General features: G+C 44.5%; 1 protein-coding gene across 3 annotated transcripts in view; it reads right to left on the reverse strand.

Moving 5' to 3' along the window:
* The window catches only part of LOC129839115 (signal-induced proliferation-associated 1-like protein 2), a 99,548-nt gene that overhangs the window by 12,274 nt on the left and 64,337 nt on the right, over positions 1–22,937 (reverse strand). For 2 of the 3 annotated variants that reach the window (XM_055906400.1, XM_055906385.1), the window contains exons 10-18: positions 19,830–20,045; positions 15,507–15,656; positions 13,505–13,602; positions 11,194–11,291; positions 9,485–9,903; positions 6,089–6,313; positions 2,768–2,821; positions 1,482–1,602; positions 247–487 (exon numbers count right to left, since the gene is read on the reverse strand). In XM_055906400.1, the coding sequence (XP_055762375.1) occupies positions 247–487; positions 1,482–1,602; positions 2,768–2,821; positions 6,089–6,313; positions 9,485–9,903; positions 11,194–11,291; positions 13,505–13,602; positions 15,507–15,656; positions 19,830–20,045 (1,622 nt within the window). The remainder of the gene's footprint in view (positions 1–246; positions 488–1,481; positions 1,603–2,767; positions 2,822–6,088; positions 6,314–9,484; positions 9,904–11,193; positions 11,292–13,504; positions 13,603–15,506; positions 15,657–19,829; positions 20,046–22,937) is intronic. The other variant, XM_055906391.1, reaches the window with a different exon arrangement.

Here is a 22,937-nt window from a genome sequence, read left to right on the forward strand (position 1 = left end):
CTTTGGTACTTTAACACTAATTCTAAGGTAAAAACGGCATTAGTTGAATCTGGTTGGTTAGAGCAGGACTGGAACAAAAGTGTATACATCCTGTAGTTCTCCAGGAGAAAGGTTGACCAACCCTATTCCCTCTCAACCATAGAGATACATTCAATTATCTAGTACCTATCTGTTCTATTGAATTCTATGCTCACAAACCGACAAGACCTAGCTAGCTAGCCAGCTAGGTGGCGTAGTCTCACTCACTCTTGTGTAGCGGCGCCCCAGGGCTGTGGCCGAGGTTCATGCGAGGTGGCAGGGTGCTGTGGTAGGGCCCAGCGGCGGTGCTGAACAGGATATCGTTGGGCAGGGCCTGGTCCAGTAGAGAGCTCCGGGAGCTGACCAGGGACAGGGTTTTCCTGTGGCTGCTGCACAGGCTCTCGTCCGACAGGGTCCGGTACAGGGACCTCCGCGGGGACATGGGCAGGCCGCCAGGACCAGTCAGACTCTGCGGGAAGAGATAGAGAAAATTAGGGAGGGAAAAGGGGTGACAGAAAATTCGGAGACATTTTACATCTCGGAGGGCTGCACAACGGAAGGAGTGATTAAAGCGCCAACTGGTATGTGCTAAACTAGGAAAAAAAACAGCTTGAATCTTCCACAAAATTGGCAAAACAGTAACTTCGGTGTACCACAGTGCCAAAAGTGAGAGCCAATAATTTCCCCTTAATTATCTGACAATAGCTTCCCTGTGCATAGTAGTTGGTATCAATGCAGGGCTTCAGATAATGATAGACAAATCTTCCATCTATTACAGGAGGATATGTCAAGACTATTGACTATTATGTTGCTGGCAGCCATTTTCTTTCGTTCCTGTGATGTATTTTTCAATCAGTGAACAAAGAGGTCTGAAGAGCTTGCTAGCTCCCAGATCAAATCCATTTGTATCAACCCCTTCCCTTCCCATTCCACCTCCACCCTTGTTTCCTGGCCACATTTTCTTCTTCTTCTAATTACCCAAGAGCCTTTGCATCAAGTGGGTGGGCTTTTCCCCCCCGACGCTAGTCGCCATGGCCGGTGGCATTGAACGAGAGACGTCTAAATTAACCTTTCGATAAGCGGAAGGAATCTGTGCTAGGAAAAGGTTAGCGTGAGTCTGGCGCCTTATAACCACCCTTGGTTTTAATTTCAGTTCATTTGAAAACGGTGCCAGCCTTGATTTTTAATATCACAAGCAACCTGAATGGATTATGTCAAGCGGAGGAAGGAGCCGACTGAAGGAGGGAAGGAAATTAAAGCAAGACACTCATTGTCAGAGGAGGAAACGAGGAACACTACACTAGAGAATCATGTCAGCTCTATGTATTACATGTCTATCGGTAACATTCCAGACATTTCCTTTCACTGAACACAGCCCAGACAGTATACGAATGAACCAGAGAGTTGGGAGTGATAGTGAACCAAGTAGTATGGAGAAAAACCTAGAGGGAACAGTGGCTCACCTTGCCACAACCCCCCTCCTCGGGGGGACTGTCGGGCAGCATCATCTTCAGGAAGGCCTCTCTGGTCAGGCTGGGCTGGACCTGCTGGAGCTGGCCGTCTGCACCCAGCATGGCCCGCAGCCTGCTCCCCAGGGGAGGATGGGGGATGCAATGGAGAGAGGGGGGGGGAGGGGGAGACGAAGAGGAGAGAAAAGAAAGTGAGACAGGGTTGAGAGAGAAAAAGGCATAAATGAAGAAAGATGGTAAGGTAGAGAATATAGTGAGAGTAGAGAGAAAGTGAGGGTAGAGAGAAAGTGAGGTGGAGAAACGAGGGAAGAATGAGAGAGAGGGGTGAAAAACAGGCAGGGAGAGAGTGTAGATGGGGGCAAAAACAAAGGTACGAAAGTTGCATCAGAGACGAGCTTATAAGTTTAATTGAAGTTTCTTGTGAATTGTACAAGGGTAGATGGAAGGCAGACTCTCCTGGACAAAGAACGCGTCTAAAAATAACACCCCATTCCTGGTCAAAAGCGGTACACTACATGGGGAACAGGGGGTGATTTGTGATTTGCCCACAAGAGGTGAGGTAAAGGAGGGGGCAGTGACACGTGTGGGAGACTGAACAGTAAGAGCAAAAACAGTAAGACCAAAAATAGAAGCATAAAGCTAACAGAAGTAAGACCAGGCAGTACATTACACAGCTCTTTGGGAAAGACAAAATAATAAGCATGGCCATAAGAAAGAAGGATACTACAAGAACTACTGTAAAGGGTTATTGAAGGTTGACTCTCCACACGCGCACACACACACACACACACACACACACACACACACACACACACACACACACACACACACACACACACACACACACACACACACAGGGGAGTAATCTTTTACAATACGCTGTGTTCGGAACCAGTCAATCACAGTTCTTCAACTGGAGGGCATCTAAGTTTGGGGAGTAGCCGTTTCCAGGCAAACACACAGAGTGGGGGTGGGGTGTCACGGAAGACACAGGTTGCGTTGTGTACAGACACCATGCGAGTGACAAAGTGGGCAGATTTATTTTACCACCCTATTTCAACCGGGCTCCGCCCAATATTTATAAAGAAATGATGCACTTAACTTAAAGAGACTTCCACACAACCAAATGGTGATTTGAATCTCAAAGAAACAGGTCAATATGATATAATCCCAATTGTACAATGTCATTTCTTAGTAAATACTATGTAAATAGAGGAATGTAAAATAAAGCGTACATAGAGGTTTATTGAACCAAACGGGCTTCCGTAAAGCTAGTGTACCTGGATCTCAGTGTTAGAGTCTTTAGCAGGAAAGACAATACGCCTTCCACTCCACTGATGTAGAAAACCCCAAGTGAAAAAAGGAGGGAAATAATGGTAATGTACATTGAGATGTAAACAAAAGCTGTACGTGGCTGATATGCAAGCATATAGCTGTCAAAATGTCTATGCTACTTAGGAAGAAAATATGGTCATACCTCAAATAACATTGGCCTTATAAAGCAGACTATATAATAAACCTGTTACTTTTGTGTTAAACGTTTCTCTGCAGTGGTAAGTACACTAACTACTTGTTCATGCATACCTAGTACAACCTAATTACATAGTTACCTTGGAATAAGGCCAACGTGATGTAAAGTGTGGATGAAAATTCTGCTCTACTCTTGTTATCCTCCACCAACCATAACAATTACAATGAAACCTGTCATGCCATGATATAATATAACAGCAAAAGAATGTCCATGAATGCTACTCCTACACTATATACACAAAACGATGTGGATACCACTTCAAATGAGTGGATTCAGCTATTTCAGCCACACCCGTTGCTGACAGGTTTATAAAATTTGAGCACACAGCCATGCAATCTCCATAGACAAACAGTGGCAGTAAATTGGCTTTACTGAAGAGCTCAATGACTTTCAACCTGGAACCGTCATAAGATGCCACCTTTCCAACAAGTCAGTTTGTCAAATTTCGACACTGCTAGGAGCTGCCCCGGTCAATTGTAAGTTGCTGTTATTGTGAAGTGGAAACGTCAAGGAGCAACAACGGCTTAGCCGCGAAGTGGTAGGCCACACAAGCTCACAGAACAGTACCGCCGAGTGCTGAAGTGCGTAGCGAGTAAAAAATTGTCTATCCTCGATTGCAACCCTCACTACCGAGCTCCAAACTGCCTCTGGAAGCAACGTCAGCAGAAGAACAGTTCACCTGGAGCTTCATAAAATGGGGTTCCTTGGCCGAGCAGACACACACAAGGCTAAGATCACCATGCGCAATGTCAAGCATCGGCTGGAGTGGTGTCAAGCTCTCAGAAATGCGTTCTCTGGAGTGATGACTCACGCTTCACCATCTGGCAGTCCAATGGACGTGGAATTTATTTCCTTCTTAATGTGTTTGAGACAATCAGTTGTGTTGTGACAAGGTAGGGGTGCTATACAGAAGATAGCCCTATTTGGTAAAAGATCAAGTCCATATTATGGCAAGAACAGCTAAAAAAATCAAAGAGAAATGACAGTCCATCATTACTTTAAGACATGAAGGTCTGTAAATACGGAACATTTCAAGAACTTTGAAAGTTTCTTCAAGTGCAGTCTCAAAAACCATCAAGCGCTATGATGAAACTGGCTCTCATGAGGACCGCCACAGGAAAGGAAGACCCAGAGTTACCTCTGCCGCAGAGGATAAATTCATTAGAGTTAATTCCACAAATTAACTTTTAACAAGGCACACCTGTTAATTGAAATGCATTCCAGGTAAGTACCTCATGAAGCTGGTTAAGAGAATGCCAACAGTGTGCAAAGCTGTCATCAAGGCAAAGGGTGGCTACTTTGAAGAATCTCAAATGTAAAATATATTTTGATTTGTTCAACACTTTTTTGGTAACTACTTGATTCCATACATGCTATTTCATAGTTTTGATGTCTTCACTTTCATTCTACAATGTAGAAAATAGCCAAAATAAAGAAAAACCCTGAAATGAGTAGGTGTGTCCAAACTTTTGACTGGTACTACATTGATGGAAGTTGTCCCAGCTTCCATCAATGTAATTGTCTGCCTCTTTTTAAGTCCCCCATACATTTTATATATATATATATATATACATTTTATATATATATATATATATATATATATATATATATATATATATATATATATATATATATATATATATATATATATATATATATATATATATATATATATATATATATATATATATACATATACATATATATATATATATATATATATACATATATATATATATATATATATGTGGATACCACAAATGTATGGGGGACTTAAAAAGAGTCAGACAATTACATTGATGGAAGCTGGGACAACGGACCTGCCCCAATGCATAGTGTTAAAAGTTTGGTGGGGGAGGAATAATCGTCTGGGGCTGTTTTTCATGGTTCGGGCTAAGGTCCTTAGTTCCAGTGAAGGGAAACGTTCACTCTACAGCATACAATGACATTCTAGGCGATTATGTGCTTCCAACTTTGTGGAAACAGTTTGGGGAAATCCCTGTTTCAGCATGACAACGCCCCCATGCACAAAGCGAGGACCATAAAGAAATGGTTTGTCAAGATTGGTGTGGAAGAACTTGACTGGCCTGCACAGAGCCCTGACTTCAACCCCATCGAACACCTTTGGGATGAATTGGGACGCCGACTGCGAGCCCGGCCTAATCACCCAACATCAGTGCCCAACCTCACTAATGCTCTGTGGCTGAATGGAAGCAAGTCCCCTGCAGCAATGTTCCAACATCTAGTGGAAAGCCTTCCCAGAAGAGTGGAGGCTGTTATAGCAGCAAAAGGGTAGACCAACTCCATATTAATTCCCATGATTTTGGAATGAAATGTTCAACGAGCAGGTGTCCACCCACTTCTGGTCTTGTAGTGTAGATGCAGCAATCCAAACTTGTTTTGTTTTAGCTATGTGCAGTCCCTTCCATTTAAAATGTTGTTTTTATGTTGGGGGAACTATGCCCCCAACGGGGGCTGTTTTGTGAACAGAAAAGGTCACACAGCCGATGGACACTTCACACTAGCTAAATGAGAGACCGTACTCGAGGACTCTGCTTCAACTCCTACTTATTAATAAGATAGGACATGTGTCAAGAGGATTCTGTCAGAGCATCAGGTCATCAGTGGTTACTTTTAACATGGCTGTCCCCTTTGATCAGAACCTGTCGAAAATGGGTAGGTTAATATGGCAGTATGACTTGCAACCTTTTCAACAGGACCAAAGCAGACAGTTTGTCAGCGCGCCATCTTTCTTTCCAGTTCAGTTAACTTCACGAAGAAAGGGTCGAAGCCTCGCTTGCGAGGTCAACCTGGCCAAAGGTTAGCAGGAAAGTACTAGTAAAGTTGATAAGCGTACCTACTTGTGGCTTCTTTATTAAAATAGGACGACGGGCTATATTTCAACGGTTTACTGGGAGTCGAGGCTGGAAACTTGTTAGTGGGAGGGAGGAAAAGGATGTGTGCCACCGGCAACTATTAGGATGCTGTAGAACATATTGACAGCGCTCTAGGAGCAAGTTGTATGTCCAAGTAAGAATACAACTCCACAAAACACTGCTTATTTACTCACCTGTAGTCTTTTGGCCTGCCCAGATCCTCCATTGGAGAGCCATCCTCGGCTTTCTTCCAGCCAATCAGATACTCTTTGCCTGGTGATTGGCGGGCGTGGACGGCAGCATTAAGCCCCACCCCTGTCACCATGCCGCCGGAGGAGACGATGTAGACTTTGGAAGAGTCAACCGAGGTGGAGGTCTTAAGACCACGTTCCGAGGGGCTGCCAGAGTGCCGTGAGCCACTAAGGAAACAGAGACAGAAACACGTGATCACAGTTGGCCAATTACGTCAAATATGAGTGGCTACCAAAAATCCACGGTTTGGGGTCAGTCCATTTTATATCAGTCAAGTCATGGGATAATCAGGAGGGATAATTCCCCTCCTGAATTGAACTGACCCAAACCCTGCTACCCATATCAGTGGTTCTCCTCACGATGGGCACTGTGTGGTTCTCGGAGCAGGTTTTGATCCCATCTCATATGACTCCACTAGCCTACTACAGCAGAATTCATGCCAACCCTGCCTATGCGGACAACATAGTGATGCTACCAATTGGGGCATGATGACACTGCACTGGTGCCGCTGGCAGCGAAGGGCAAATGTGTCACACCTCATTAAATTTCTGCATTGTGCCCACTGCGGGGGAGGCAGGATCATGCCATGGCCACAGTGAGCCTGCCACAACATGGCAGACCGGTCATCACCTTTTAGCATAATCTTCTTCCCAGACACTTTCGCCCCAAATGCACGTCTGGTGGACCAACACATCCAACTCGGCCTTCATTAGCCAATACAGAGAAGCCGGGAGAAACACCCAGCGCACGGGCATTTGTTTAAATCGGTTTAATCTACCAACCAATCGTCTCCCAGAACACTTTCCCCTTTACCCTCCCCGTATACTAGCACACCATAAGCACAGAGCCACACCACGCAGTCGTGTAAATGACAAATACTTTGCTCAGTAGAGTACTTCCATGACCTAAAATGGAGAACGTGACGTCACCACTCAGACTGAAACAGCATGAAAATTAAGACTATATTTAGTCCCATCTGACCCAAAAATGGAGGTACTGGTGTCACCTCTCAGCCTAGCCCAGCAGGAAACTGCAGAGTTGGGCTCATCCCGTCTGACCCCGAAATGGAGGGCAGGAAACTGTAAACTCTGTTAGATTCGGTCTAACTCAAAAACGAAGGACATGAAATGTTAGAAAGGTAACCTTGACTCCAGGCTACTGTGCACAAGCTTGGAGAGGAAGTACAAAAATAATGGATTGGGAATCCGGTGGGGAGATCCTGTGACGATGACGACATGGGGTTTTTTTGCTTAGTAGCTGGCTACTTTAGCTGCGTCATTATCGATGCTGATGTGTCCGGTGTCTATGTGAATAAACATTTTTATTGTGCAGGCACAGCCTTGCAACAATTACCTATTTAACCTTACAGTAGTGGACTAGCCATCTGGAGGACCAAAATGGCTAACACTACAGGGGAATCATGCCAGCTCTATTTATTACATTACTATCCGCAACGTTCCAAACATTTCCTTTCGCGAACACAGCCCAGACAGTATACGAATGAACCAGAGAGTCATAAGTGAGAGTGAACCAAGTAGCACGGAGAAAAACTAGAGGGAGCAGAGGCTCCCGTTCACGAGAAGTTGAGCTAGCTATAAAGAGAAGTCCGCTTAGGAAAACTCTCAAATCAACATGGAAAAGTAACACCACAACACCCTTACCACACACAAAAGAAAACGCTAAGGTGGGACCGGAAAGTCAAGAGACAAAAAAAAAGTCCCTTGAGTCAGATGCAGCCAAATGTAGGAAATGAACCGACTTATTCAGTAGCGCTGCTACTAGTGCTAGTGGTAACGTCAACGTGCATGTAGCCCATGCCAAGGGGGATGCCACAGGCCCTGGACAAAGAGTTCTAGCAGAAGTAAAGGACAGTGACAGCATAGCCGACGATTGTGAGCATAGCACAAGCAAAAGTCAGTGCAGCCGAAGCGGTAGGCAAAGGGGATCCAGGGCAGGGAGGGAGACATGGATAACACAACATCAATATTGGGCAAACTAACTAGGCTAACTAACTAACTATACCAGTAACATGATGCCAGTCAGACAGTTTCTTGATTAATGTGCATGCCAGCCATAGTCATTTCAAGCCCTATTCCTCAACTTTAGTTGAATAGGAACTACAACATATTATATTTCATATTTTAATCATATTTTTTACTATGTACTTATGTGTATGCGACCAATAAATTGGGATTTGACTAATGACAATAGTAGGGCTTCAAACAAACACATGTAGCAGATGTTATTGCGGGTGTAGTGAAATGCTTGTAAAGTCAGCCTTTGACACAGCACAGCCGCCTTTTATTTACTAATTTTATGATGATTAATTCCGACTATAAAAGCTATTGTTTCACTACGTTGCTATATTTATAAATCTGTAGCTAAAACTATGAATACAACTGAATGTGTGTGCTGAGCTAGAGGAAAGTGAGCTGCTGAGAAAACTACTCTTCTAATAAGTTCGCCAAGGACATTTGTCTCTAACTTGCTTACTTACCATTCACTTTACACCCAAAATGCAGGTGTCTTTTTTACTGGTTCACTGTGTAGTAGTGTTGTCTAATACTTTGACATAGTGAAGCCAGCCAGTGCTCGGTCTCGCTGAGTATTCTAGCTATTATACATTCTCTGTTTTACGCTCGGCTTCAGATGATGGGATGTTGTTCAATCATGACAATTCAGGATGTGTCCTGTAGAACTCTTATAACAGTCTACGAGTTCTGTACCACTATAGTACTGCATTTGTGTACAGTAGCTGTGATGCAGGGGGTGGTATTAGGGCCTGGTGTGTGTACACGTGTGTGTCGGCAGTGGAATATCCGCAGGCTGGATGTGGTGGGCCAGTCTAGGTCAAAGTCCAGGGACGTTTTTTGTCCCAGTCCGTCCCTGCTTACTCATCGTGCCAATGTGTAATGTGTGTACATGCCTAGAGCAAAAATAACTCGCATCCAATAATGACAGACATTGAAAACAGGCGCAGTTTGACCTCACATTATGAAGTGTCATTGGGAGTGGTTGAATTGAAATGAAAAAGGTACCAGAACTGATTTCAATTGTACAGTACCAGGGTTCATTTTAGAGTCAATATTCTACAATATAATCCGATAATCAAGCAGAACAACATTTCAGATGCTGGTACTCTGTATCGGTGAGCCGTGGCCACAATTCAAGCACTGGTCAGACAAAAGGGATCCAGTCAGCCTCTTGGTGTAGGGTGAAGTTACCCATAGACGCTGATCGTAGGTCAGTTTTGCGGTTTCCTCACTAATGGACTAGGGGATGGGAAGCTGATCCTAGATCTGTACTTAGGGGAACTTTAACTTGGAGTTACACCTTACCTGGACATGGAGGAAATCTCACTCAGGTCGCCCAGGCTCCCATCCGTGACGTGCCCAGCCGAAGTGGCCTGGGTGCTGTAGCCTTGAGACGTCAACCCTTCTTCCGGCGTCCCCGCTCCGTGGTAGCCCCCCGTTCCGGAGTACTCCACTACCCACTGCTCCCCTCGGGCATCCTGGGGGACTGGTCGGCCGGCCGAGACCCCCGGTACGCCGCCTCCGCTGCAGCCAGGTAGAGGGGGAGGCGGCGGGGGCATGCAAGTCACCGTGTCGATGCCGCTGTCGGTGGACGCGCCCTTGATGTAGATGAGGCCCAGGGCATCGGGGTCCATGGGATCGCCCGAGCCGAAGCGCTTGTCGTCGCTGCTGCCACTGGAGGCATTGCTGGAGAGAGTGTTGCTGCTGGAGTGACTGGAGCCAGACTGGGAGATCAAACACAACAATAGTTAGTGGTTAGCGGCAATCATTTGTGTCTGAAAATTAACAGTCAAATCCTTGCTTCCTCCGTCCTTGTTTCCTCAGTTCCTCTCAAAGCGCATTGGAGTAAAGGATCCAAGACCCCTCCCTCAGATATCCAATGAGCTTTGAGAGTAATTGAGGAAACAAGGATTTCGGCAACTAGTATACATTAAAAAACGATGATACATAAGCTATGTATCCTTATGCCACAATTCAATCAAATCTCAGATATAGCGGAAAAACACATTGTGGGTTTATTCACCGGTTCGGGAATATATTAACCGCTTAAAACTTTTGCATTAGGGAATTGAGACCCTGGGAATGTTTGGCAGCCTTTACAGTGCATATGAAACTTTAATGCGCTCTGCATAGGGAGACAAATACATTCTACCCCTCTTCCTGTTCATCAGCAAAAGCCGCAGCATCCCCTCAAGCTTCAAACGTTGCAATATTTTTCCAGGGACAATTGTTGGGATGCTTCCTCATTCATAGTAATATTTATGAAAAAAATAATGCCATGAATCGATATTCACCATGCGTCGCAATTACTTTCAATACACATTTCAATTGATTTCAGATTAGGTGGGGGGGGTAGTACAGGAGAATAAATCCAAAGCGACAGCAAAAACGTCACCACCGACAAGGGTAAGCTGAACTAATCTAGCCTGATCCGTCAAGGACGAGAGGAGGCGGGCCTCGATCCCTGCAGGCATAGCGCTACACACCATGGTACTGTGTAGGCTTGGGGCTGTATGGGTAACCGAGCCGTTCTCTACTGCTAGGTGCGACCCTAAAGATCAGATGACAATATGTACGGTATCATGGCCCATCTGTCAAGGGTGTCGTGTTGCAGTCCAAACCGACCATGCATGTTGCTAGTAGGGGATAAGGTGCTCTGGGAGCGCATAGGTAGGTCAACCAAAGCCTTTGTCGATTGACGAGACAAAGTCCTATGGGATATATTCACCAAATGGCCATGATGTTTTGTCATTGGTTTCATATGAAACCAATGAAACATATGATTTATTTATTTAAAAGGTCTTACAACTAACTGATTTTGTCCTGAAACAGTGTTACAAGACATACTTCCCATTGACACTCAAAAGTAGGCTACTGCATGACATGACAGACGCAACAAACTAACCCAAATGCAACATGACAAGAAAAAAGCATTACATTGTAAAATCAAAGTCAACCTGGCAACCCTCATTAAACATTAAAATAACTAACTCTTTCCAAGTATGAGTACTCACATGTTGGTATTTATTGGGGGAGTCCTTTGCTCCTTGTCTCGGCTGGCTTCTCTCCCTCATGTTCAGAATCTTCGTGGAGGGATGGTGCCACTTGGCCTCTGCAAAAGAGGAAGACAATTTGTGATAATTATATCTTAATGAAATCTATCTCATTAAAATACTTGTGGTACAATTTCTACGATACTGTCCATTAGAATTGATGTCAGGTCAACTCTTCATATATATACACTGCTCAAAAAAATAAAGGGAACACTTAAACAACACAATGTAACTCCAAGTCAATCACACTTCTGTGAAATCAAACTGTCCACTTAGGAAGCAACACTGATTGACAATAAATTTCACATGCTGTTGTGCAAATGGAATAGACAAAAGGTGGAAATTATAGGCAATTAGCAAGACACCCCCCAAAACAGGAGTGATTCTGCAGGTGGTGACCACAGACCACTTCTCAGTTCCTATGCTTCCTGGCTGATGTTTTGGTCACTTTTGAATGCTGGCGGTGCTCTCACTCTAGTGGTAGCATGAGACAGAGTCTACAACCCACACAAGTGGCTCAGGTAGTGCAGTTCATCCAGGATGGCACATCAATGCGAACTGTGGCAAAAAGGTTTGCTGTGTCTGTCGGCGTAGTGTCCAGAGCATGCAGGCGCTACCAGGAGACAGGCCAGTACATCAGGAGATGTGGAGGAGGCCGTAGGAGGGCAACAACCCAGCAGCAGGACCGCTACCTCCGCCTTAGTGCAAGGAGGTGCACTGCCAGAGCCCTGCAAAATGACCTCCAGCAGGCCACAAATGTGCATGTGTCAGCATATGGTCTCACAAGGGGTCTGAGGATCTCATCTCGGTACCTATTGGCAGTCAGGCTACCTCTGGCGAGTACATGGAGGGCTGTGCGGCCCCACAAAGAAATGCCACCCCACACCATGACTGACCCATCGCCAAACCGGTCATGCTGGAGGATGTTGCAGGCAGCAGAACGTTCTCCACGGCGTCTCCAGACTCTGTCGCGTCTGTCACATGTGCTCATCTGCTCAGTGTGAACCTGCTTTCATCTGTGAAGAGCACAGGGCGCCAGTGGCGAATTTGCCAATCTTGGTGTTCTCTGGCAAATGCCAAACGTCCTGCACGGTGTTGGGCTGTAAGCACAACCCCCACCTGTGGACGTCGGGCCCTCATACCACCCTCATGGAGTCTGTTTCTGACCGTTTGAGCAGACACATGCACATTTGTGGCCTGCTGGAGGTCATTTTGCAGGGCGCTGGCAGTGCACCTCCTTGCACTAAGGCGGAGGTAGCGGTCCTGCTGCTGGGTTGTTGCCCTCCTACGGCCTCCTCCACGTCTCCTGATGTACTGGCCTGTCTCCTGGTAGCGCCTGCATGCTCTGGACACTACGCTGACAGACACAGCAAACCTTTTTGCCACAGTTCGCATTGATGTGCCATCCTGGATGAACTGCACTACCTGAGCCACTTGTGTGGGTTGTAGACTCTGTCTCATGCTACCACTAGAGTGAGAGCACCGCCAGCATTCAAAAGTGACCAAAACATCAGCCAGGAAGCATAGGAACTGAGAAGTGGTCTGTGGTCACCACCTGCAGAATCACTCCTGTTTTGGGGGGTGTCTTGCTAATTGCCTATAATTTCCACCTTTTGTCTATTCCATTTGCACAACAGCATGTGAAATTTATTGTCAATCAGTGTTGCTTCCTAAGTGGACAGTTTGATTTCACAGAAGTGTGATTGACTTGGAGTTACATTGTGTTGTTTAAGTGTTCCCTTTATTTTTTTGAGCAGTGTATATATAGGACTTGAACTGGGTCATATTCACTACGAACCAAATGGAAGCAAACAGATTAAAGTGGGGAGGGACTACCTGAATGTGTCCAATAAGAAACGCTTGTTTTCATTTCCCATTGCAAAACCTTTTACTACAGTGTGAACTAATGAATATGACCCTAGTTGCCATTACTGCCATTTATTCAATGCAGTTCCTGAAATTCTCAAAAAATGAATTGGAATGGCAATTATTTAGTAATTATATTTTAAGGTACAGGCTATGAAAGCACATCTGTCATTTGTTGACATCACAACATGACACGTTTGGTAAAACTTAAATGTCAATGACAATCTTGAATCTGTAAGAATGACAGTTAATATTGCTTTCTGTTTTGTCTGTCTCCAGCGGACCTTTTTGCTGCATTTCTACTGACTGTCTCTTTCATAGCACAGTTGATGATATTGGTGATTACGTGATGATGCTTATGACGGTGATGATGACGACGCTGGTGATGAAGAAGAGTAACACATACCTGCAGACTTGGTCCTCTCCAGCTTGGGCTCCCCCTCTCTCCGGCCCTCTCCCTCCTTGTCGCTCGGCTGGTCCAGGTGCAGTGCAGGGGACTGGCATCTACAGGTGCACGAAAGAAGAATAGGACATAAAGCTAGAGGTATCAGCAAACTGGTTGAAAACTTCAAAAGAGGGAGGCAAGATATGACGTCTTTGTTGAACATTCTAACCATGAAGACAATCAGTCAGTGTCAGGTCAGCCATTTGTTTTGTTGTCGCCCGAACAGACTCATTTTTTTTTCTCAACTGACCCACACCTGCATGATCCTAGAGCTGCCAGTTCCTACCACAGGGGTTGGCAACCCTGGTCCTGGAGTGACGTAGGCACTTCCTGTTTTTGATGTAACCGACCTGGGAGACCAGGTGTTTTGAATTTAGGCAACCATTTAACTGACCAATTACCTCAGTTGGTTAGGTGTGGTACCTAGTTGGAGCAAAATCCCGCAGTATCTGCCAGCACTCCAAGAACAGGGTTGCCTACCCATGCCTCACCTAATCACAACTGTATCAACTTTCAATGCAATAAGTATGTCAAATGAGAATTGTTGTCCTAAACTCATGCCTCATAGGGAAAAGAGAACGCTAACCAGCATATCATGGCTCCCAAACATTACAATTGTGAAAATAATTTAAATGAATCTTCTCCCACAGCATCCTCAATGCCATTGATTTGCATTGGAACCTTTAAAGTGCATTGTAATCCTTATCCACCCCACTTCCTGCTTTTCGCACCACTGGCCATTGTTTCACTGTTCCTCACCACTTGGCTAGTCACACTGAGCTATTTCAAACCTTTCCCTTGGTGTGTAACAGTATCCGTTAAACTGTGGCTGCTCAGACACAGTTCCACAATGTGTCTGGATGCTGTGGGGATATTGAAGGAATGCCTTGCAACCTGAGAGCCGGGGTCCGGCTGGGGCCTCTGGCCTGGCGACTATAGACTTGTCTGGACTGCAGAAGGTCAAGGAATGGGGTCCTGGAAGAACCAGGATGGGGGGGGGGGGGGGGGGGGGGGGGTGGTGGTAATGGCATTGTTCTGTCCTAGATAGAGGAGACGGCCTATCATATGACACACGACTGGTCCTACTACATATACTGAATATATGGGTCACTGTATTGAATCTATACACTATGCTGAATATATGTATAGCACTTTGTGACAATGGCGGAGGTAAAACGTGCTTTTAAAATAACTGGGATTGAAGTTGATTGATTCAGATACACTATTGGTCACGGTGAATGCTGAACAGTTATGAAAATCGCTTTGGATAAAAATGCTAAATGACCATAGTATTATGATTATGGTCCTCTTTCTGTATAGATTATGTGCCGTCTATGCACAGGAGGGGATAGTCTGGTTTAAGAGGGTTGATAGGAGTGTACATATGAATTGAACTTTCGATGTAAATACGTAGACTGTTGCACTTTTCATCTGATTTTTAATTGAGCATTATGCTGCGTTTCTATGTATTATGTACTTTGTCTTTTTAAGCACATGTCCAAATGAATATCCCCCTGTTGGGATAATAAAGTCGATCTAATCTAGGAGCAAAGAAAAGCACCTTATTAGACGACAACCATCTCTCCCATTCATTTGTGCTTGGGGTCTGTAGATTTCGCCAACAGATGCCATCAAATATGGACTTGGATTATTTTGAGGAACGTAAACATCTATCAAACTTTGATTTTGGACTGAACTATCCCTTTAAACTGATAGGTGGGCGGGGTCTCTACTTTTGGTACTATTCCATCGGCACCATTGCCGCAGACAAGCTCAATCAAGCGCAGATACAGTATTTGAATATTATTGTACTCAAACCCAGTCTGCTGTGTGTGTAACTCTCCATCGAGTGGCCGAGGCATGAGGTTGAGAGTGTCTTAAAATGTACACCATAGTGGTCCTAAAATATACACCATAGCTGTCATAAAATGTGCATTGCAGCGCTGTGCCCTAATGCACTTACCCGTTAATGCATCCAGCCTTCTGGGACCAGGTGCCACAGGGTCCGGGGTCACTGGACGTGGACTGGTTGCTGGGGGAGCTGCAGTACAGTTGTCCAGGTTCCCGACTGCTACAGGAGGCCGTAGGGGATATCTCATATTCCTGCAGTACCCTGAAAACCACAAAAGAACGTTTAGGGGACGTTTAACCAAAACGGGCCTCGACCGCCAAAGTGCCCCACCTGTAGGCTACAGCTTCAATGGCCCTGTTGAATGGAAAGGGTTAGTTGTTAGTTGGATTCTCAAAAAGGGCCACACACTCCAGATCTAAGGAAACATTTTGACTGTACCTAGCAGACAAAACTAAATTGCCCACTGGGTGGGTCACTTTGGATAAACACATCTGCTAAACGACCATCTTATCACTCATGTTATTCTCAAAGAGCCTTCACGTCAATACAACTCCTCACCTAGTCTGGACATATGATACATGTGCTCCTGATGTCTGTTTGTTTTGTGTATCCTCATGTGCATTGTGCCAAAGGTCAAATTACACAGTGTAGATAAGAGGTTTTCTTTTTTATTGTTCGACACTGACAATACAAATAGTAGGTCAACCATTAGACAGTGACGATAAAGAGCAACTGGACTACTAGAATCTCATCCATTTATGAAGAGTGTCTGGGGAAATACTAGGGGAACACATAGCGTAAGTCCGCAGTTAGGCAAGGCGTTATTCTTAGCCTGAACAGACTGTTCCAAGCCTCCGTGAGAGTGGGAGACGCTCGAGCCTCCGACTCGTGAAACTCGACTCTCCCGCCGGCCCGGGAGGAACGCTGAGCCCCCCGGAAAAAAAAACACAGAATCCCGGATCGTATGGAAAAGCTGAGATGGGATCGTAAATGTGCAATGGGTAAGCGAGCGTAACAGAGGGTATATCTTGTAGGGCGGGGAGTAAGGGATGAGGTGGTGTGAAAGGGAGGATAATTGTGCATATTCAGCAGCTTTGGAGCAGGCCTGCTTCGCAAGGCGTTGGCAGCTGCAAATTGAGTCCCACTCCCTCTTAATTAGCTGGCGAAGCTCCAACTAGGAGTGGAAGCCACAAAGTGTTTGAATTCAAACAACCCCCGCACAAACACATGCAGTGTCTCCATGTCTTGTTTCCCCTTAGGAAAACATGTCACCGTAAGGGTTCCATTGTACTACCTCGGAGTCTATCGCGTCTGTTTTCTCTGTAGAACCCAGACAAAGTGTCACATATGACAAATACGGTATGGTAAAAGGGTGCGGGAAATGTAATGTCACGTGAATCATAACCCAGAAACCGGATGCTCGCCCATTTTGACTCCAATGCTGCCCACAGTTGTGTCAATAAGGGAACATAGCTTTCACATGGATTCACCTGGTCAGTCCATGTCATGGAAAGAGCAAGTGTTCACAATATTTTTTTGTACACTCAGTGTAGACTTGTAACGTCTTTCATACAGACATTTACAAGGACACTCCAATCTGAAAATAGAGTTTTGACTCCTGAGAGGACAATCTATGCCAGAATCATTCCTGTGAAACCATTGACTAGAAGGGAATCACTTCATCTCAATTTTCCGCCACGATAAGGAAAAATGACAGCCATCAGGCTGTGCTTTTCTTTTTACTAAAGGTCAAACTCATCCCACAAAAATGCACTACTCCCACATATACACAAACATACCGGTATGCTTGCATGCACACACACACAGCTGTCACACAGTTGTAAAAGGACATGCACACACTGATTAGATGAAACACCACACACGCGCATGGCATGGACACACACGCGCGTTCAACCTGATGCACCCTTGCATAGCTGACATGTAATGCAACACTACCCGAAAGACCAGTGCTGAGGTAGCCTTACTGTCGCTGTGTGTGTGTGTGTGTGTGTGTGTGTGTGTGTGTGCGCGTGCGCGCACAGGCGAACGAGGACAGACCACAACAGAGGGGCAGTGCAAGGCTGCAAACAAGAGCCTCAACACTCAGGAGCTCAATAAAACATTCACATGCCTTGACGCCCTGCTAGCTAACCCCACAGCCCCCCGCCCTCAACCCCTCACCATCTTCCATGCTGTGTGCCAAGTTCAGTAACATGGGAGGTCGATCCTCATAGACAGAGTGAAAAAGTAGATGCTTATGGAGTGATATTAGTGCCAACAAAATGAAACATTTCATAATACAAATTCTGATAAATACTCTGTAGCCAGAAAAAATCATCCATAAAACATGACCAAACATAAGGGCAAAAACAAAAAAACTAGGAAAAACCTTAGTCTCTTCTGTTTGTTTTTCTGTTAGTATTATATCAAGTGCCAAAGAGTGCTTATCATCTACATTCAGCATTGATTCAGTTGTTTTTTCTAGTTCTGGTACCCACTTTTTTTGTGTGTGCAAATGCCATCTGAAGCAATGTCTGTGAGAAACACTGCTTTAAGTATAGTAGCTACAGTATGTTAGAGTTGGAATTAGAGTTGGGTCGAGTTCATTAGGGATCAACGGTAGAAAACAGACAAACAGGGATGGTTTACCTAGACTTGTCAAATAACAAAAGCTCATTCCTGTTTTCCATTGCAAATCGTTTTAAAACACTCAGTTGCTTTCCCTAATGAACATGCCCCTTCCCCCATCTTGTTTTTCTTCCCTGCAGAGCAGTCTCAGTTTCCCAGTCATGTATTTGCCACTTAATTTTATGCTAATCACATTACAAAAACCTTGACCTCATTATGCACGGCCTATGCTAATGTCGTGCAGTGTCAGTGATACTAAGGATAGAGGTGCCATTATGTCCGTCGGGAAAATTATACAATTTCACTAACAAAAACAGGTCAGCAATGAGTCCTATTCAATTATTAGTACAGGTCCTTGGGAGGAGTCAGACATGATTGGTCAGCAAATCTGTATATGTATATGAAATCTGACTGAATCTTTATGCCAAGCAAGGAAGCATGTTTGATGTAATTTACACTACCATTCAAAAGTTTGGGGTCACTTAGAAATGTCCTCGTTTTTGAAAGAAAAGCACATTTTTTTGTCCATTAAAATAAACATCAAATTGATCAGAAATACAGTGTAAACATTGTTAATGTTGTAAATGACTATTGTAGCTGGAAACGGCAGATTTTTTATGGAATATCTACATAGGCGTATAGAGGCCCATTATCAGAAACCATCATTCCTGTGTTCCAATGGCACATTGTGTTAGCTAATCCAAGTTTATCATTTTAAATTAGAAACCCTTTTGCAATTATGTTAGCATAGCTGAAAACTGTTGTTCTGATTAAAGAAGCAATAAAACTGGCCTTCTTTAGACTAGTTGAGTATCTGGAACATCAGCATTTGTGGGTTCGATTACAGGGTCAAAATGGCCAGAAACAAAGAACTTTCTTCTGAAACTCAGCAGTCTAATCTTGTTCTGAGAAATTAAAGCTATTCCATGCGAGAAATTGCCAAGAAACTGAAGATCTCATATAACGCTGTGTACTACTCCCTTCACAGAACAGCGCAAACTGTCTCTAACCAGAATAGAAAGAGGAGATGGAGGCCCCGGTGCACAACTGAGCAAGAGGACAAGTACATTAGTGTGTCTAGTTTGAGAAACAGACACCTCACATGTCCTCAACTGGCAGCTTCATTAAATAGTACCCGCAAAACACCAGTCTCAACGTCAACAGTGAAGAGGTGACTCCGAGATGCTGGCCTTCTATGCAGAGTTCCTCTGTCCAGTGTCTGTGTTCTTTTGCCCATCTTAATCTTTTATTATTGGCCAGTCTGAGATATGGCTTTTTCTTTGCAACTCTGCCTAGAAGCCTAGGAGTGATGGTTGCTGATAATTGGCCTCTGTACGCCTCTGTAGATATTCCATTAAAAATCATCCGTTTCCAGCTACAATAGTCATTTACAACATTGACAATGTCTACATATTTTAAATGGACAAAACATTTTATTTTATTTCAAAAACAAGGACATTTCTAAGTGACCCCAAACTGTTGAACGGTAGTGTACCTCAAGTTTCTTTTGGTGACACACTTTGAGCATGATTATGAGTGTCAAAGGCAGGGATACTCAAATCTGGTCTCCAGATTTTGGTCTCCAAGTACTGCTGGTCTCCAAGTACTGTTGATGTAAATTCTTCGCTCTAAGACAGTGCTCGTGAGTGGAATCTCTAACCAACCAATGACAATGAGTTTATTCTGTTCGAAAAGAAAACCTGCAGCACTTTGACCCTCCAGGCTAAAATTTGAGTACCTCTGATCTAGGGCGTTTGAACTAGGAACTATGAGTCAATGAAGATGGGGGTGGGTGCTGAGGTGTACCTGGTCCCGTCCTGTTGCTTCCTGTCGAAGGAGGTGCTGCGGGAGATGGCCCCCTGGGCGTAGTGGAACATCTGCTGCCCAGGGCTGGGGCCCTGTGTGGGGGAGCCCCGGGACATGGACGGGCCGCCACCCGGGGCGGTCGAGACGCGGTGCCAGCCGGCAGCCGTGGTGGTCTTGTACTCCACCACGGGGACGCGGTACATCTCCGAGCAGCTCCTGATAGAATAAATCAAAAGACACATTAGCAATTCAGCGTCTTACATAACAATCTTAAAACAGTAAAGTTCATGTACTTACATTATACTGTAAGAGCATGAGTAAGTGTTGTTACTGTGTTATTAAGTGCATCTAATGTAAAAAGTGTCAATCCTCTTTCTTGCCAAATAGGCTATACTGTAAGTCAATGGGAGAGTTAAGTTGAGATTTGGCAGATGGACTGCATTTTAAGAGTTAGGTATTTTGAGATTTTTCACTGCCCAATACATTTTTCCTCAAACCTCACTAATTGATATGTCCATTTCCAAACTGGTATAGCCTCGTTCCAACTCTTTCTTGCTTGATTTAAACGTCAGAATATAGTATTAACCCAATATTCTGAGTGCAAACTTCCCATTGCATTTGGGACCAGTCGCTGCTAACGTGTCCAACTTCATCCCAATTTACTGCTACTTTGCTACAGTTAAATATGTTAAAAAAATTGCTGGTGGATATGAGCTGCATTGACTAAGCCAGTGGCCGATTGAAATCAATAACACTGGTATTAGTATTTTTTTTGGGATCCCCGCTAGCGGTTGCGAAAGCAGCAGCTACTCTTCCAGGGGTCCGCACAAAACATAACATTAATAGACAACATTGATTAATTTAACAAGCCCATTAGGTCATGACTACAGAGATCATTAGCTTTGAACTAGCCAAGCCCCAAAAGGCATCATATTTCCTACTCTGAACAAATATATAAACACAACATGTAAAGTGTTGGTCCCATGTTTCATGAGCTAAAATAAACGATCCCAGAAATGTTCCTAACGCACATACAGTACAAAACTATGGATAATGTTCTCTCTTTCACCCTGCTTGATTCCTGTTAAAACATGATTTGGCAAGTCTCAAGTTCTCAACACAAGAGTTCACCAACCAACCCAACGACTACCTTGGAATGTCCCAAGAAAATTGGCACAGCACGAAAACCCGGTCTTGATTCATACATGTTGGCCCAGTCTCAAATGGCACAGGCCCATAGGGCTCTGGACAAAAGTAATGCGCTACGTACGCTGAACAAAAATAAAAAATGCAACAATGTCAAAGATTTTACTGAGTTACAGTTCATATAAAGAAAAAAAAAAATCAGTCAACTGAAATAAATTCATTAGGCCCTAATCTATGGATTTCACATGACTGGGAATACAGATATGAATCTGTTGGTCAAAGGTACCTTAAAAAAAAGGTAGGGGCGTAGATCAGAAAACCAATCAGTATCTGGTGAATTTGCCTCATGCAGTGCAACATCTACTTCACATAGAGTTGATCAGGCTGTTGATTGTGGCCTGTGGAATGCTGTCCCACTCCTCTTTAATGGCTGTGCGAAGTTGCTGGATATTGGCGGGAACTGGAACAAGCTGTCGTACACATCGATCCAGAGCATTCCAAACATGCTCAATCGGTGACATGAACACTGAGTACGGCAGTACCGTCATAATTTGATTGATGTGATGGCTAACATGTCCTGACATGTCCTTTTGTGGCCTTTTATGCATTCTAGTAGAGTTAAATAGTTACACACACGGACGCAGCGGTATACGGCACTGCATCTCAGTACAAGAGGCATCACTACAGTCCCTGGTTCGAATCCAGGCTGTATCACATCCGGCCGTGATTGGGAGTCCCATAGGGCGGCCCACAATTGGCCCAGCATCATCCGGGTTTGGCCAGGGTAGGCTGTCATTGTAAATAAGAATTTTTCTTAACTGACTTACCTACTTAAATAAAAGGTTGCACACAGACACATACACCAAAAAGTTATTTTGTTGGAATTTACGTATGTCCCCATTACCAGTAAAACATAATCAAAACCTATTTCTTTCACTTACTTGCTGTGCTGTTTCATTGTACATTTGTTCAGTCGTTTCATTCTCATACCAGGATTTCATCATACATGTCAAGCAGTGAAGTTTCAGTTCTGTCCGTCCATGATCTCTCTTCCTCGGTGCGCACTGTCACTGTGTCCGTTTCCATCTTGTCCAGCAGTGTATGTAACGTTTCACGTAAACCCTGTTTCTTGTCTGCATCGAAGTAGCAGTCCTTGTACCTAGCATCGAGCATGGTGACGACACAGTAAAGAAGCTCAGAGAGAATACCACCAAATCGCTTATTCCCAGCCTCGAGTACTTTTGTACGTTTTAACCCCACGGTCTGTGGCAGCAGTTTTGTTGAGCAGGCGTTGCAATGCCATGACAGAGGGTATCACGTCTGCTGCAGACGCAGTTGAGCTTATTTCTCGAGTGGCGCTAGGAGTGTGTTCATGTTTCCAAGTTTCAAACATGTTCTCAAATGCCATTGAAAGGGCAGCAGCGGTATGAGAACCAGCACGTTCTTGAGCATGTAATACAGCTTTCCTCAGTACGACATCCTGGTCGGCCCATTGTGCTGTCAGACTCAGCATGCTCATGGGACTGACATCGCTGGTCCAAATGTCAGTTATGACGCCCATAGCAAGCAGCATAATGAGATCAATTATCTTGGCTTTAATGGATTTCGCCTTTGAGTTGTCTCGCTGAAATCTTCTTACTCTTTCAAATGACTGCTCGACTTGAATTTGTTTAGCTGTTGGAAGTGTGCGCTTATGTATTTTTCAGCTTTTTTTCTGTGTAGCGCTGTATTTTCGTGGCGTCATTACGTCATCTATTTACGTTATATATGTATGCACTTCAGCTTTGACATCGGGTTCGCACATCGGTGTTAAACTAGACATGATGCCGATGTTGGCATTTTTAGCTAATATCGGCCGATTCCGATATGCTCGCCGATATATCGTGCATCCCCAATTTACATCCCTGTTAGTGAGCATTTCTCCTTTGCCAAGATAATCCATCCACTTGACAGATGTGGCAT

This window comes from Salvelinus fontinalis, chromosome 3 (assembly GCF_029448725.1).
Source record: "Salvelinus fontinalis isolate EN_2023a chromosome 3, ASM2944872v1, whole genome shotgun sequence".
NCBI lineage: Eukaryota > Metazoa > Chordata > Actinopteri > Salmoniformes > Salmonidae > Salvelinus > Salvelinus fontinalis.